Source organism: Opisthorchis viverrini (assembly GCF_000715545.1).
Source record: "Opisthorchis viverrini unplaced genomic scaffold opera_v5_2, whole genome shotgun sequence".
Lineage (NCBI taxonomy): Eukaryota > Metazoa > Platyhelminthes > Trematoda > Opisthorchiida > Opisthorchiidae > Opisthorchis > Opisthorchis viverrini.
Genome location: NW_008751658.1, coordinates 5,080,744 through 5,098,177, shown reverse-complemented (window position 1 = coordinate 5,098,177; position 17,434 = coordinate 5,080,744). Strand labels below are relative to the sequence as shown.

General features: G+C 47.4%; 1 protein-coding gene across 1 annotated transcript in view; it reads right to left on the bottom strand.

Moving 5' to 3' along the window:
* Window positions 1-6,013, bottom strand: part of T265_00258 (hypothetical protein) — a gene marked incomplete at both ends in the record, with an annotated part of 33,279 nt that extends 27,266 nt beyond the window's left edge. The window contains 2 exons of the mRNA XM_009163966.1: window positions 5,263-5,473; window positions 5,938-6,013. Coding sequence (XP_009162230.1) covers window positions 5,263-5,473; window positions 5,938-6,013 — 287 coding nt within the window. The remainder of the gene's footprint in view (window positions 1-5,262; window positions 5,474-5,937) is intronic.
* Between the last annotated feature and the right edge of the window lie 11,421 nt (window positions 6,014-17,434).

Below are 17,434 nucleotides of genomic sequence, written 5' to 3'. Positions count from 1 at the left end.
GTTCGTCCCTCCTCAAGCACGATATTCCAGCCGTGGGCTGTCGAAGAGCTTTCAGTAACCTTGCGAGTAGTGCATTGCGTCTATAGAATGCATCGCGGTGTCTCGAATATCTTACCAAGTGAAACATGAGGCGGCCTGGTGCAGCACATTAAGTCGCTTAGGAACATTATACACGAGATTCAGCTGGGTTCCAGGTGAGTCTCCCATCAAAACCAAATAGGTATGTAGATGGATGTAAAGGTCGGACTTAAGTGCATTTGTTCACCTATTGCCCAGTTTCGAGGACATTAGTGAAAAAATGAGACTTTCAACCCAAATACAAAGTAGTAGAAACGACTCCCGACGAATCGCTTCCATTTAAGAGGGGTTTGGTTAAGAAAAGCAGTGGATCCGTTGCCGGGCTAAACTTACTACATGGATCAAAAGACATCTCTATGTGCCAGTTTCATGGGCTGCAGGATCTCCGCGTCTAAATGTATTGAAAGACAACAGCTATAGTTTGACCTGAGTCAACTCAACGCGCATTTTCGGATTTGTTCTACAAGATTCAGAAACACTTCCAGTAAACCGTGTCACTGTGGCCTGCGGCTCTGTGCTTTTTCACGACTGTGGATGTCCTCCAGTAGCGTTCCAGGTCACCATTACCGCTAGTCGATATCTTGATTTCTTTAGTCCAACAAAGATGAACAATTTACGAACGAGGCTTCTCGTGAGGATTGCCCTAAAATAAACGCATGACAAATCGAGATTGTAGACACTATGTGTTCCGTTGTGTTAACACCCTTTCGGATGGAAGCTCCAATGGTCTCACCGTTGACATCATCTTGATATGCAAACGCAAGCCTATTAAGTGTTGGATGTACCTTTTTGAACGGATAAGCTACCTGTTTGAAGCTTCTTCCAAGTGGTTGGGCTCGAGGACCTATGGGGAAACTCAACACACCTAAACGTATGCAAACGTGAAAAGATATGTGCACCTGTCATGACCAAAATTACTGGGATTGCATTGTCGTCCTACGATACCATAAGGCTTAGGGAATTGAACAGATATACAACTTACTGATCATGACCATGGAGTCTTTCCAGTATATCTAAGGAGGACGAGATGGCTCAGTGGTTAGAATGCGAATTTACTGACCGGAAGGTCCGTGATTCGAACTCGACCTCTGCCTCTGACTCTCGACTTCCCCTGTCCAGGCTTGGGCAACTTGGCGGTATTCCAGCCATAGTGCTTCCTTCGGGTAGCATATCAGCTCATCATCATCATTATCAGTTGCAATAACCGCATACTTGTCGTAGAGTGGTTGCAGCTGCCATAATTTCGTTCACCGATGATTTGGAGAGGTCGGGTAAGTAGCTCCGCACTAGAAGCGAGAGCTGATAAATTAGGGCGTAAATTCAGCACTGTCAGTGGAGGGTGTTGGGAAGGGAGCTATGCATTGAAGGCAATAACTTGGATGCATGAGCGCCAGTGAGGGCGCGACTGGGTCATGTCTGACAATGTCCCTAACCCTTGATATGGGCCGTCTCGGAGTCCCCATCCACGAAGATGGCAATGGCCAACGCAGCTCAGTTTGCTGGAAATTACTTTCACACTTTGCTGCCAAGTCATTGTTTGACCGCCTCTGACTCTCTTCAATCCTTCACGTGGTTGTGCGAAAAGATCCCTTCGGGGTAGTCGGTCGACTGGCATACGCAACACGTGACCAAGCCGGCGCAACCTGTGCAGTGTGATCAGTTCATCTATCGAGGGTGATATATTTCTCCCGAATACCATTCGATGTACTTCAGCATTGCTGATCCGGTGTTCCCACCAGATTCGGACAATGCTCCGAAGACATCGATGGTCAAACACTGAAAGCCTTTTGACGTCCTCGGCGCGCAGCGGTCAGGTTTCTGATCCGTATAGTAATATAGAGCGCACCGCAGCATTGTAAACTCGACCCTTGACAGAGAAGCTGATGTCACACTATGCCACAGGTGTCGTAGGTTCACAAAATCTGCTCTGGCCTTCCCAATCCAGATAGAAATATCATCTTTCGCCAGACCACCGGGACTGATACAGCTTTCCAGGCAAACAAATTTGTCTACTACTTTAATCGGTTCCTCCGCAAGCATGAGGCTAGGGTTCGAGCCTACCCAGTCTTGAAGTAGCACTGTAAACTTTGCAGGTGTGAAGCGCGTGCATTGCCACGGGGTCAGATCCAAGAAGAGCTATGTCTTCTGTGTACTCGATGTCTGTAAGCGGAGGCCCAGGGAGCACTTCGACTCCACAGGCATTAGAGGCTGGTAGTGAGTCTTCCATGATCACGTCAATGACGAAGTTGAAGAGGAAAGAGGACAGCCCTGTCGGACACTACTGGATGTGGTGAATTCAGGCGATTGCTTCCCGTAGACCTTTACACGGCCGCGGGAGTTGGCGTACAGCACCTTAATGAGGGTCAAGAATTTATGGGAGCACCTGTGCTCCACAGATACCGCCAATAGTGCTTGGCGGTCCAGAGAGTCAGCGGCAGTTTTCAGATCAAGAAACACAACCATTGTTGGTTAGTGGAAGCAGTGTTGCTGCTCCAGAATCTGTCGGTGGGTGAAGATATGATCGATGCAACCTCTTACTGGACGGAAACCAGCTTGATTTCCACGGATCTGCCTCTCCTTGTGTTCGGTCAACCTTCGAAGGATAAGGCCAGACAGCACCTTCGACGCCACAACTAACAGGCTGATGCCACAGTGGTTTTCACACAGCGTCTGGGTACCCTTTTTGAAGATAAGGACAACTGTCGACATGCTCCACTCTACAGACATCTCTTCGTTCCATATAGTACCAATAAGTTTTACCAGATGGATCACCACGGATTCTCCGCCTTCTTTGAAGAAGGCCGGATACGGATCGTCCCGTCCTGTTGCTTTCTCACGTTTCAGTGAGGCTGTGTTGCAGCAGGCCAGCTGGGCATAGCAGCTGGGTGCCGAAAGGGTGATACAGCTGAACGAATTTTTTCGGTAGTTCCGGGCCGAAATCGGGTCGAAGAGTGTTAAAAAGACTGACCGCTATGTGGTGTATAATTTGGAACTTTTTATTATAAAGTCGAAACAGCTGGTGGTAAGTCGCGTGAATGACTCTTGATTTTTTCAATATCCTCCAATCTACCCAACTCAATGATGATCAAGTAGAAGTCAGCTTTGATGTGACAGCTCTTCATACTAGCATACCAATTAAAGACTGCTTATCTTTTCTGTCTTCCATTTCATGCGACGACACAGAGAACAACGTTAGCCCCTGCTGATGTCAGTACTGGTATTGAACTATGTCTAAGCACCACGTATTTTATCCCTTAAAACATGTTCTATAGACGAACTGACGGTGTCACTATGAGCTCTCCAGTATCATCCGTAGTGGCTAGTTTTTTCTTACATCATATTGAAACTAAAACCTTACGTGACTTCGCCCATTCCCCACGCACCCGGCTGAAGTACGGTGACGACATATTTACGATCATATCAACCACACAACCGAAATCCTTTCTAAACTGCTTGAGCGAACAATGCAGTAGTACACAATTCACGATTGAAGCTGAGGACCAGCAGAGGACCATTAGTTTCCTGGACTGAAAGCTTTCGGTTAACGCCAACCATGGATTCTCACTGGGAATCCACAGAAAACCTACACACTGAGACAGGTAATTACATCAAAAGTGTTAGCATCCACACTATGTCAAAGGTGCAGTTGTCGGATCGCTGACGAATCGCATTAAGAAAATATGCTCGGACGAGTGCCTACTGAACAGACGAACTAGGGTAATACAGCAAAATAAATACCCCATGAGGCCCACTGCCCAACAAACGGGAAGAACTTTACTCGGAACGGTGAGACAGGAAGACGAAAACCCGATGGTCACTGTGAGAATACCCTATAGAGTTGGCACTTCAGACGCCATTCGAAAAATACTTCGGAATTATGATATTGAAACAATTTTCCGAATCGACAGCACGTTACAATGATAACTTGTGAGGTCTACCAAATTTCCTGTGGATAGGCCAGACAGCTAGGAAACTTCATGTACGGGTCGCGGGGTAAAAACGACATGCACGTTTTCCTCCAATAAACCCAATAGAGTTGGAAAAAACTAGAACGCGATTCAGCCATTGCACCCGACGCATTTGAGTCAAACCATCAAACCGATTTCTATGGTAAACGTACGCTACAGTCAGGACTCAATACATGTAGAACGGACGTGCGCTGAGGCCTTAGAGATGAGCAAACAGCTGAAGTGCATCAACCAGCATCCCACCCTGAGCAGGCACAGCAACCAGATGTCGAGCAGGGATCTCAACAATGACGCATCACAGCCTATACAACAACAAAGAAAAGCACATCCTAATCAGAGTACATACACATGCACGCTGGCCCAATCTGACTGCCAACTGATCACAGGGATGCACCAATTAGAAGACACAGCGGTGGACCCAAATGTCGCTGCATTTTGACTCGTATTAGTTGACTGTAGAAATCCTTGAGAAAGGTCACCCACGACAACCGAAACGTCGGATTACAACCTATATCACTCCGCTGTTTTGACTTAACAATAAAAAAAATTGCACATCTTTTTAGATCTAAAAAGCCACCGTGCGCGGATTTATCATCATCGACATGTTGAACACCGGTGCTTCGCTGTCGTATAGAATGAACAGTGCCGACTGGCGCACCTGCCACAGTCGTCGTTCAGCCAAACTCCGCTTTTTTCTATGCGCGCAAAGATGCGGGAAGTATATTTTTACCAAGGCAAACAAATCACACTCTTCTCGGGCTAAAGTTTCGAAAAGTGAATAGTTTTCGAACCGGACAACGTACCTTCCTCTTGACGGCACATTCTCCGAGTGCATCCCATTAAGAGTAGCAATGCATTATATCCCTCATGAGGTTTATACTCCAACTAGATTATAGTTACACCTCACATTAACTCTGAAAACTATGGCTGGTTTTGTATTATCTAGAAATTTCTTTCGAGTCGTTAGATCTTCGCGATATACCGAAAGGTATACACAGTTCTTGGGCCACCAACGATGCATCGTTTGGGCATTTTCAACGAGAGTTTGATTGTTTCATTTTCTACGACACGTCTTGAACGACATTGAAAATGAGATAAGCAGAGACCAATCACCATATTTAAAAAATGAAAGCATTTTTATGATTCGGTTAATGATTACATGGTGAGGCAGTGATTCAACCACAGGAAGCCTGGTTGTCCGCTAAAAACAACTTACATTTTAATTGCTTCACTATCCACGTTACTTTTGCAGGCTTGGTCAGCATCTTGCTTCTCCGTTTCCCGCTTCAAACGAAAACGAGAGAAGAGTGAAAACGCACGCTGAGGACGAACAAGGGCCGCGATTTGATTGACCGACCCAATGTTCACCCACTTTACTGGAAGTTCATAGCATAAGCGTAGCATCATTTGTACATAATGGCGGGTAGCTGCAATGGGGGAAAGTCACTGATCAGCAGTGCACACCACTACCTTCCTTCAAAGTAAGAAGCAAATATAATTAGCAAATCATCACGCTTTGAGTCAAAAAGAGTGAAAGGGAGTTTGGTGTGTCCAGAGAGTAGTGGAGCTATCACTCGATGCACTTGTAGTGGGACTGTGGACTGTGCGCGGGCGCATCATGAGTGAAACAGTATCACCTTACACCCTCCGCTTTCGGGGCCAGACTGGTCCTCTGGAACCAAGTACGTCAAGCCATTCAGTCGTTGCTCCGGGAATGGTCCCTCAAATAAGCCCTGACAACCGTCGTCTCACGGCAAATATTTTTAAGTCAGGGTCCCGGGACAGAGTCCCTGAACAAAACCCGTCAGACTTTTGAGTTGAAGGGTCAGGGTGTGATGTTTTAAACAAACCCTGTTCTTCAGTTGGAGCACCTGGGAAGCTCTTCGCTCACCTGCCTTCTCCCACAGCTCCATCCAACTAGTCGAATGATGCAGTGCAACTGACCCATTTGCCAGCCCAGTAGCCATTGTTTCATGTACAGATCATCACCCAGAAAAATAAACCAAAACTGTCATTCAATGGCTTCAAAAGTTCTGATCCACGCTGCGACCTTGAATGTTCGTGTTTTATGTCAAATTGGGCAACAGGCTTCTCTTGCTGTTACTCTTCCTCTCCGATAATTGATGTTGTGTCTTCGAAACACGCATACAAGACCTCACCCTGGTCACGCACGGCAAGCCGTTTTTAGGATGACCTCAAATGTTCTCCTTTCCAATCTTGGGTGATTTGATGATCTTCAGGCAGTGGCTCACGTAAGCTACGGTGTAGGAGTTGAAAAAAAATCGTTCAGCTCCAGCACTCTTCGGGTGACCAGCTGTCATACCACCGAGTTCTGGGATGCCGTTAGGTTGCCGAAGGCTGAAAGCGATTAACTGGACTGAATCCGAGTCTTTGCCCTGTGGGGTTATCTGGCTCAATTAAGATTAATGCAAATGGATGCTGTAAACGGTGTTTATGGTATCAGCAAACAGACTACAGTTTTGGGAGGAGTGAGTTTTATCAAAATCTTCCGCGACTGCTTAGGCCATCAAGAAGGACGGATAGAGTTAACCCGGTGGGTTATATGAATGCCCGAGTTGGACGACGAAGTCCGGAAGAAGCCCAGTTAGGTAGCAGATTTCGAGTCGATACTCAGCGGATAATGGGGAGTTAACCCGGTGGGTTATATGAATGCCCGAGTTGGACGACGAAGTCCGGAAGAAGCCCAGTTAGGTAGCAGATTTCGAGTCGATACTCAGCGTACGGATAATGGGAGCGATTGCTTCAGGGGTGTGCTGATCATTGTTCGTTCCTAGCCGGAACAGACTTCTAACACATACGCTAACATCGAGCTACCCGGAGGCCACTAACCGCGAGACAATCATGGACTGGACTGGACCAGTGGCTGTCAGTTAGCGATGGAGAGTCCCTATTGGAGATTGCCGTTCATTCTGGGGTGTATAACTTGACTCAGATCATGCCATTGTTTGAGCCCAGTTATCAATTCGCTTTCCGTCAGTACCATACGTTCCAGAGAGGAGCAGTCTCCTTCATCAACTTCGACAAGTTTCAGTAGCTCAAGAGTATCAAGCTGATCTGACTAGAAAGCTACTGGAAACGAACAGTCAGGTGGATAATAGACTGCTTGGAAGTTGAACGAAAGGTATGCTCTCAGCTTTCAGGACTGCTCATCCAAGACATTTGACTGGACTAATCGAACACTGGGTATCGCCGAGTTCGGCAGATCATATTGCCACCAGAAAGGCCGTACGAGCAGCTGGAAGCTGTGATAGCACATGCAGGCCACTCCAACACCAAACAATCAGGAGCCTGGGGGATTACAGAGAACGTTAGTGGATTTTGAAGGCCCCAGGAAAAGCCTTTCGCCGCACCCTAGTTCGGTTGATTCGATCAGCCGGACAAAAGACAAACATCAGGGAAGCAATACTAGTGAAGAAAAACCGGCAATTAACTCCATTAATCGTCATCTTGAGCGACCGGCTGAACATTTCAAAGAACAGTTGAGCTGGTCTTCTTCAACACAATCGTTGAAAGAATCCAGCAGACCAGAATGGAAAACCGACAATTGTTGTGGCATGCTGAAAGGTCGTGCACCTCTGTATCTGTCCCTTGGTTTGCCGCTCCACCCAATATGGTATACCAAAAGGCACACTAGCTTCAGACAGCCCTTTATGGAAACAGGAAAATTATTACGACCTTATTTATTGGGCTACGGTAGAACGTATCGCAAGGTCGCGCCAGTCTCTGTGAGTGGACGAGGAGCGTCGAGCTAAAGATGCTCCATCCGGATTGGCTGGCATTTTGACCAATCAGGGTATGCCTTCGCTTGGTCAGTAGCCTGCACGCTAGTCACTCATGATGTTCGGTTATTAGGGACGGCTGGTCTCCGAACAACAACCAGTTGTCAAAGGCGGCAACCCTGGGATAGAAATAAGCTGTCAGTTAGCGATGGAGAGTCCCTATTGGAGATTGCCGTTCATTCTGGGGTGTATAACTTGACTCAGATCATGCCATTGTTTGAGCCCATTTATCAATTCGCTTTCCGTCAGTACCATACGTTCCAGAGAGGAGCAGTCTCCTTCATCAACTTCGACAAGTTTCAGTAGCTCAAGAGTATCAAGCTGATCTGACTAGAAAGCTACTGGAAACGAACAGTCAGGTGGATAATAGACTGCTTGGAAGTTGAACGAAAGGTATGCTCTCAGCTTTCAGGACTGCTCATCCAAGACATTTGACTGGACTAATCGAACACTGGGTATCGCCGAGTTCGGCAGATCATATTGCCACCAGAAAGGCCGTACGAGCAGCTGGAAGCTGTGATAGCACATGCAGGCCACTCCAACACCAAACAATCAGGAGCCTGGGGGATTACAGAGAACGTTAGTGGATTTTGAAGGCCCCAGGAAAAGCCTTTCGCCGCACCCTAGTTCGGTTGATTCGATCAGCCGGACAAAAGACAAACATCAGGGAAGCAATACTAGTGAAGAAAAACCGGCAATTAACTCCATTAATCGTCATCTTGAGCGACCGGCTGAACATTTCAAAGAACAGTTGAGCTGGTCTTCTTCAACACAATCGTTGAAAGAATCCAGCAGACCAGAATGGAAAACCGACAATTGTTGTGGCATGCTGAAAGGTCGTGCACCTCTGTATCTGTCCCTTGGTTTGCCGCTCCACCCAATATGGTATACCAAAAGGCACACTAGCTTCAGACAGCCCTTTATGGAAACAGGAAAATTATTACGACCTTATTTATTGGGCTACGGTAGAACGTATCGCAAGGTCGCGCCAGTCTCTGTGAGTGGACGAGGAGCGTCGAGCTAAAGATGCTCCATCCGGATTGGCTGGCATTTTGACCAATCAGGGTATGCCTTCGCTTGGTCAGTAGCCTGCACGCTAGTCACTCATGATGTTCGGTTATTAGGGACGGCTGGTCTCCGAACAACAACCAGTTGTCAAAGGCGGCAACCCTGTATGGGATAGAAATATGTTAAAAGGATAGGTCACCTGACCCGAATGGCCTTCAAGTAGCACTCTTCAAAGGTAGTGAGGTCCTGATGAACAACCTGACACCCCTCATCATCATCATCATCATCATCATCATCATCATTTTTGAACCCAGCCTGCTTCGTGTGGTACGTTCGAAATCGGTTCCCTCGTGCAACTTTGTGGAAGAATTTTTCCGTTTTTCAATCTATTCACAGAGCACACACGAGTAATTTTGAATTTTATTACTCTAACAAATCATTTGAGAGATAACCGTTGATATTTTGCGCATACTTCCTACTTTACATCTAGTCCTAAACATGACATCAGTTTATACCAGTTGCCCTCTGCAGCCATTGATAGACCAAAAAAGATGTGGGCGAAATGGCTGCCCGTTGAACGTCAAACGCGGTATGAAATGCCACACCTGCAAGGCCTGGTGGCACTTCAAATGCACGGGTTAACAGGACGACCAGATAAGCCGACTAGCTAACTCTCCTGAACCGTTTGTCTGCGCCAGCTGCCTCTGCGTTAAGGGTGCAATCCATACCACAGCCGAGAGACCCCCCGAAAACAGTACCCATTCCCCACTGCAGATTCAGAAAGATCCATGTCAGTGTTCCGCTTTGAACGGGGTACTCGGCGCGAAATCGGAGCGTCTTTCAAAGACACCGGAGGACTCAGACACTAAGAATGCGGCGACCTGAACGAAAGTTGACACGGGACCTTCTTCGCTGGACGAGTACCCCGCGATATCCACGCCGGGCCCTCTGGCTGCGAAGAACGTAATACAACTCTCTGACGCGTCTATGAAGACCGCCACTGCGTCTTTAGTGGACATACGCCTAAGGGGAAACAGACTGATAATCTGGGGTTCATTCTCCGGAAAAATCACGCCAGCGAAGCTGGCACAATCAGTCCTCAGCAATGTCCTCACCAAGCCTGACCAATCGCTCCACGCAGAATGGTCACGCCAGAAGGGAAGCAATCGAACTCTTGGACTTCTTGTCACTCTCTCTTCCCCATCTGACGTATAGAAGATCTTGGAGCGGACTGGCAGCATTCAGATGGCCAACCCAATGATCAGGCGCCTATCTGAGGATCGCTCTCTAGAGGAGCGAAAGCTTGGTCACAAGAGGTCAGGGGCGGAGGCACGAAACGGGCTTCTGCTGGGCACCAATTCAGACGACCCAAAACTCATTACCAAGCCTATTGTGGTCGTAGCCCCTTGTGCTTCCGAAAGCAGACCGACCAGTTGCGTCTTAGGACAGCAGTTTTTATTCGACCACCACAGGCCTCAAGCCCACCAAAGGCAGTGATGCACTGGAGGGGGAAAACCTCTCATGCAAGCAAAGTCCAAAGTACGTGGAGCTATCAACGCTTAACTCCGTAACAGACAACACAGCCGCAGCCATGCACTCCTCAACAAAGCCACAGCCTCTGAACTGTACTGAGTCAGATGTGCGGGGACAAGCAGCGAAGCCAATCTTCAGCTCCACTCCATCAAAAGCGGCCTCTGCTTGTGGACACAACCGTTGCCCAGCACCCCGACAATCTAAGCAATAAACATGACCGCAGCCATCCGGAAAATCCCTTGTACATCAAGTTGGCCACGCTGATCGCCGGTGGATCGAATGTCCACACAAACACGAAAGAAGAGCGACTGCAGCCAAACAAGCCACATAAAATTCGCCAGATTAGAAAACTGCTGGCTGGCTTCAAGGTGCAGTCCTCTGCGATAACGAGCTCTTGGGAGTGCCACCAAAATAATTACTTCTTTGTGCCACCACCCCGCGCCCAGAGCCTTGCAGAGACACTTATCCGGTCAAACAGCGCCAAAACACCCAAGAATCCAGGAATGCGAAAGCTTGCCGCAAATCTGTGATCAACAGTAAATTTAGTCGCCAAAATGGGGTTGCTGAAAGAGCTACAAACAGCAACGGTCGACATTTTCGCCCACGGGAAAAACTTCGTCCTCCAAAGCCAAAAGGCCCGAGCAAACCGGGCTCCCACGGGACGAAAAAACCTCGCAAGTGAAAAGCACCCCCAGAAACCACGAAGACAGGAAGCGGACAACATCGCCCCAGAGGCCCTTTCGGGGCCTTGGACTCAAACCCGGCACACAACTAATAAGTCTGCTAACCAACCTGGTCACTCAACTTTCGGCTGCTCTCCCTCGAAGGCAGCAGAGATCGTGTTGAGATGCTTGTCCACAAACTGCCTCAGCCTTTCCAACAATTTCGGCAATGTTCAACAGTCAGCTTGTCTTGAACAACCGTCTATAATCGCACTCACAGAGACTTGGATCACACCAGATGCCTCTGACGCGGAGATCTCGACAGACGGTTACTATATTTTTCGAGCCGACTCAAAACGAGGGCGGGCATGTTGGGTTGCTCTGTACTTACATGCAGCCCTACCCATCCCGATTATCCTCTCTGACATCATCCCCGCACCCTTTTGCGATGCACTGTGAGTCCTATTTTCTCGCCGCGCGTGTCCTATTCTCTCCTGGATGTAGTCTACCGTAGCACCTCGAGTCTCACTGAAGATGGCCAATTCCTCAAACAAACCATCCTCCAACAACCAGTTCACTCAGCTCTAGCTGGCAGGTGACTTCAACGCCCCAAAGGCCTCCTAGATTGAGCTCCAGCGCGTCGAATCAGGCGGACCTTTTGCAGCGGCGCTGATTGAAGTCGTTCAACAGAGCTCTCGGACTCAACATGTCGTTGCACCCACCAGATACCGCGCAGGCCAACCACCATCCCTCCTGGATTTGGTCATCACCAACGAAATACACTTCGTTGATCAATTAACAATTAACGCTCCACGGGGGCATAGCGACCACTGTGTGCTGACCTTTGATTTCATCTGCTATTGGACCAGAAATCCCGAACCACGCGTGGTTTCGAGACTTCTGCCGTGCAGACCTCCCAGAAATGCGCATTTTTCTTGAACAAGTCACACTGGGACCAGCTCCAGTGGAAGAGCTATATAGCACTATTGTCCAGAACGTTCACGAGGCTGACGCGACGTTCGTCCCAAAAAACTAACACGCACTCGAGTGAACTGCAGGCTGCCTAAAAGATTCGGCGACTTCTGGAAAAGAGGTTCCAACTTTTTTAAAAAGTCTACTACAGGGGGCACAGAAGATGAGCTGCCATTCCATAAAATGCGGAACCGCTGGAAATCAGAAATCCGCAAATGGGACATACGAAAACAAGCCACCATTCTGGACCTCGCTCGAAAAACAAAAACGTCTTGTTTCGATACGTGAGAAATCGCCGCAGAATCAAGCCGTTCGCGTTCTCATTGACGGCAGAAACAGAGAACCGACGAATGACGCAACAGTGGAATCTGAGGTTTACAGAAAACACTATGCGTGTCTATACTCAGTCCCAGCCTCTTCGTCACGTCCACTCTTGTCAAGGTGGAACTACGAACAGCCTCTTACCGACTTGGTCTTCACGGTGGAGGACATTCGGCAACTCTTGTACAAGATCAACCCATTCTGCGCTTTGGGGCCCGACGAGCTCCATCCAAGGATCCCAAAACAAACCTCCTCTGCACTGGCGAATCATTGACATCTGGTCTTTCGTCAGTCACTTGAAGAAGGCGGCCTTCACTCTGTTCGGAAAGAGGCGATTGTCAGGCCAATCTACAAAACTGGTGGCCGACTATCGCCTGGCAGCTACAGGCCTATAAGCCTCGCTAGCGTGGCGTGCAAGGCGATGGAACGCATTCTTAAGCGATTCATCCTAGATCACCTTACTTCAGGCAGCCTGATATCTCCAGCTCAACACGAATTACTCCCAAAGCGCTCTTGTGCGACAAACATGCTCGTGTTTATTGACAGCTTAACCCAAGCCAGGGACGGGGGACTCCTATCGGATGCCATATTTTTCGACATCTCAAAAGCATTTGATAGGGTCCCACTCGTCGCGCTGCTCCACAGGCTCGAGTCTTACGGGAACGAAGGCAAAATCCTTCTTTGGATCAAAGCGTTTCTATCAGACAGATCATTCCGAGTGAGAATAGGCTAGACCTACTCCTCTCCAGCGTCGGTATCCATTGTAGTCCCTCAAGGCTCCGTCCTGGGACAACTCCTTTTTCTGATCTACGTCAACGACCTTCCAGATGTTCATGCAAGTCCATGTCTACTTTTTGCGGACGACTTGAAATCCCGGAGTTCCAATGCCAGCGCCCTCCAAATGGATGTAGACGCTGCCAAGCAGTGGTCGTTGGACTGGCACCTTCCTCTGTATGACGAAAAGTGCGTCCATATGTCGTTTGGAGTGGAATCATCGAATGCCTTTGTTACGCATGGTAAGAAAGGACCAGAAAACATCGCGAGGATAGATGCCAAAAACGATTTGGACATCTGGGTCTCCTCAAACGTGTCATTCCCACTGCACCATGAGAAGTCGTCTCAAAACGCATTCGCCATTCTACGGATGACCCGACGAACCTTCTTCCGTATCACTCGTATGGAATCCAAACACTCTATGGGGCCTACGTCAGACCTCTCCTGGAAAACGCCAACCAAGTTGTCTACTCAGGACGCACGAAAGACGTAACCCTCAGTGAGAATGTCCAGCGAGCCGCCACGAGAATTGTTGCCGGCCTCAAATCCGTGGACTACGAAACGCGTCTCGCGATGCTTGACCTCTTTCCCCTGGAGTACCGTCGCCTCCTAGGAGAGCTAATTCTTTCCTATGCCCTGTTTGAACAAAGCTTGGCAAACAGGTTTTTCACCGTTGACCCAGCAAACACTCGGCGGGGACATAGTAATAAAATTTTCAAGCTCAGAGCGCGCACACTCATTAGGCAAATTTTTTTCTCATTTCGGATAGTAGGTGCGTGGAATGGCCTTCCTCCGACGGTTGTCCACGCTCCCTCTGGAACCCAGTTTAAAGCACTATTAGACATTTATTTATGCAAATCCTGGTGCTGGAATGCATACTGCCCCGTGCTGAGAACATAAGGAGCAGTGCTACACCGTTTTCCAACTGTGCCATTCGGGTGAACGACAGTCACTGACCGACCAAAGGAACTTGGGCAACAGCCTCTATCCTGTGTATCAATCCGTGAATCTGTGAACCCGTGAATCCCATACAATCAAATTGATCTACATTGTGTTCGTTTTTCAAATCTTGTGCAAGTAGAATTTATAATTGACGGAAATCATGGGTTTGCGCTCACCCGATAAGCCACAAAATGGGCGAAACTGTTCGTGGGTTGCCAGGCTAGATTTAGTCTCATACTTTCTCTCGTAAACTGGTGATCTCATGCAAATAAGTGATGGTCGATGACCTTGAAAATTCTTCCATTTAAACAAAAGGCTATGATCAACATATCACTAAAACAGGGGACCAGATTAGACTAACTTCCAGAAAAAGTCGCAGCTTTGAAAACCGCAAAATTCTGGTGCATCTAATTTCGTTTTCCTGGAGTTAGCGGTAACAGAAAGGGTGTGCGCAAGTAAAATTTTGTACACGCGCCTCTTGCGTACGTTGTGTAATGCTGCTGTAGAATGGTCTCAATTGTAAGGGACGTACCCAAGCATGAGAATGTGCCATAGATTAGCATGTATTATATATCTATGTAATTCTATTTAAAGATTTCTTGGCATCCAAATAAGACTAAATCGTTTTTGAAAATCATTGTTTGCGTTGTGCTCAATGAGCCACTCAGTATTCGTTAAATTAAATTAAATTAAATTTTTGAAAGACAAGGTTTTTAAAGGTTGTCATCTCATGCCGAAGAACGTTTATACATATAAAATTGTTTCGGAAATTAGCTGTATAGATCCTTTGTCCAAATGGCTAATTTTCACTGTCAACAATCACTGGGAAAGCGGTGATACGATACTTCGTTTGGGCGTAAAACGTGATCCGCTCACAATGGGAGGATGTTGCGGTTAGTTTCACGGCGGAAATAAGTCAGCTAGTTTTCTGGAGTATTTTTCGTACGTGTAGATGCAAAATATGTAAACACGTTTGCGTGGAAGTGACTGGTATCTAAATACAAATAACAATTTTCATTAGTGGTGTCAGCCGTCATGAGAGCCTGGATGCTTGCACCAGAAACTTCAAGCTATTTAACATAGTTTGCCGTCGCCTTGTTTGTTTCAAAGCGACGATAATGCAGCCTGGGGGTGGCAACACCAAGAGACTCAAAACAGGAAACGTGCGCGCGTAGCCATTCGGAGGCAACGTTAATAACAAAAAAGCATTCATTCGAGAATTTCCTTTGGACGCAGTGGAGTGAGGCTTGCATCTCTTACTCCAACACGAGCCCTTTGCGTGCAGGAGCACCTTCTGTATGGCATGCTTCAATGCGTTTGAGCAGTGCACCCGGGTTTTGGGCCACCGTTTCCACTCCCAAGGAGGCTGTAGGTCCCATTGTCAAAACGGAAGAACGCTGATTTTGCTCGGATATTCAATTTGCGGGTAATGCAAAACCAGTGTGCCAGAAGGTAAGGACAAATCGTGCGTCCGTGCGACAAAACATTTGCAGAATTTGTAGGAACCTGTGCGCTTAAACTATGATGAAAACCCACCGCAACATAAAACAAATGGTACTTTGGAGGTCTGGCATAGATTAAGCGTACTGAAACAGCACTGTATATGAAAGTAGCATGTTTGGTCAGCAGCTAGCGGATATGCAGTGAACTACACACAGACCACCAGACAGAGTGAGACAGTCGCTGCTTTTTTATCCCTTGCCGAAACCTGGTTGGCGAATGGACCCGTACATCAACTTTTTAGTTGAATCCGTTTGATGAAGTAGGCTATCTGGGTTGCGCTTATGAATTCTGACGGAACAAGAACATTATGCATCAGGGATGTTTTTGAGTCGATAGAAGGTTCAGTGTGGTTTTTTGCTGCACTGTTGAAGATTTTGGACTCGAAAATCAACAAAAATAAGAATAGGGCTGATAGATTGCGCTAGGCTTTGCGGATATGCCGTGACCTGATATAGCGGGCAGCCACGATTTCTAACTACTGTACCAACGCTATTGCGCCAGATCTTAGAAACGGAAATCTTTACTTGTGTGAGAGTAGTGAGCAATGGCGAATAGTGGTCAAGGTGAATGGTAGTGGCCATCTGTTAATATGGGGAACTTGCGTTAGCTACATCATGTGCTGCTTGAGATAGTTTTGTTTCATCCATGTAGCTGGGTGGAGAAGAGAAAGATGTTGGTAGGCATGGTTCTAACGTGAATACCTTTCGGCCAGTTCTTAGCAAGCCTTACTTGGCAAGCAGTTGGGCTTATAGAACAGTCATGTAGAGGGGCGTGCAGGAGCATAATCGTGGCTTAAAAAGCGATCACAGAAAGTAATAAGATGCTTCGATAGTGCTCACTCGGGATGTGTGTGAAGAGGCAAGAAAGAGGAGCAATCTACCATCCAATAGCCATGATGAATAATAGCACATAGAGCTGGGAGATTAATGGTTATTTGAGATTACCTGCTGCGCAGGAAGGGGCGCCCAACTTATTGTGGAAGTACGGTTTGTTTAGAGAGGATAATAGCTCAAAGCATACGAAAACAGTAGACCGGGGAAATGTGAAGTCCATGAAAGTGTTGTTTCTGGGAAGTCAAAGCCTAAGAAAAGTGTCGGGCTATGTAAAACAAATTGTGTCCAAGGCGTCACACTACTTGACTTTAGTAGGCCTTTGTTTGATTGCGCGTGAGACAGCACTTGCACTTGGTGTGTTGAATTCATAACAGGGCTCCCGGGATATATGCTTTAACCGGGTCAGACTTCAAACAATGCCACGAGCATTTGACAGCTGGTCGTTTCTTTTAAATTTCCTGTTCATACAGGCTGGCTTTAGAGCCCCGACCCTCGAAGAGTAGCCAGTGCTACATACGTATGATATTGGGTGCGAGCCGCCGGCGAAACATTCCACGCCGGTTGTTCCCAGCCACTAAATGAGTCCGGTTTCTACATGCATGCCACCATATCTACAAGGTAGCCTAACATCTAACAGTTTTATTTTTGGCTTATACCCTAGTTAATTCAAGCTAACGAATTTTAACCGGTCGTGGAAAAGCCAAGTCGGCAACACAGCGCAAGCAATCAAAGCAGGCATTCAATGGACAACTGTGTAGTGATCTGGTTACTCAAAAAGTTGCTTTATAAGGAGGGTGTTGCAAAGAAATAAGAATAATAGCGCTAAGTGAACATACAATAATGTGGGTTAAATGGAACAGACTCACTAGGAACCATCCTTCTTAATGTAGTTCGTCGTTGGCCCGGGTCAGGGAATATTTAATAATTCAATCGCGGTTGTTCCGATGTCTTCTGTACAGTTCTCACGTTTATGCCGGCGGCTAGACGCACAATGGATTTTTCTGCACAACGCCTGCGGACGAAATAAAAACTGTAACGGA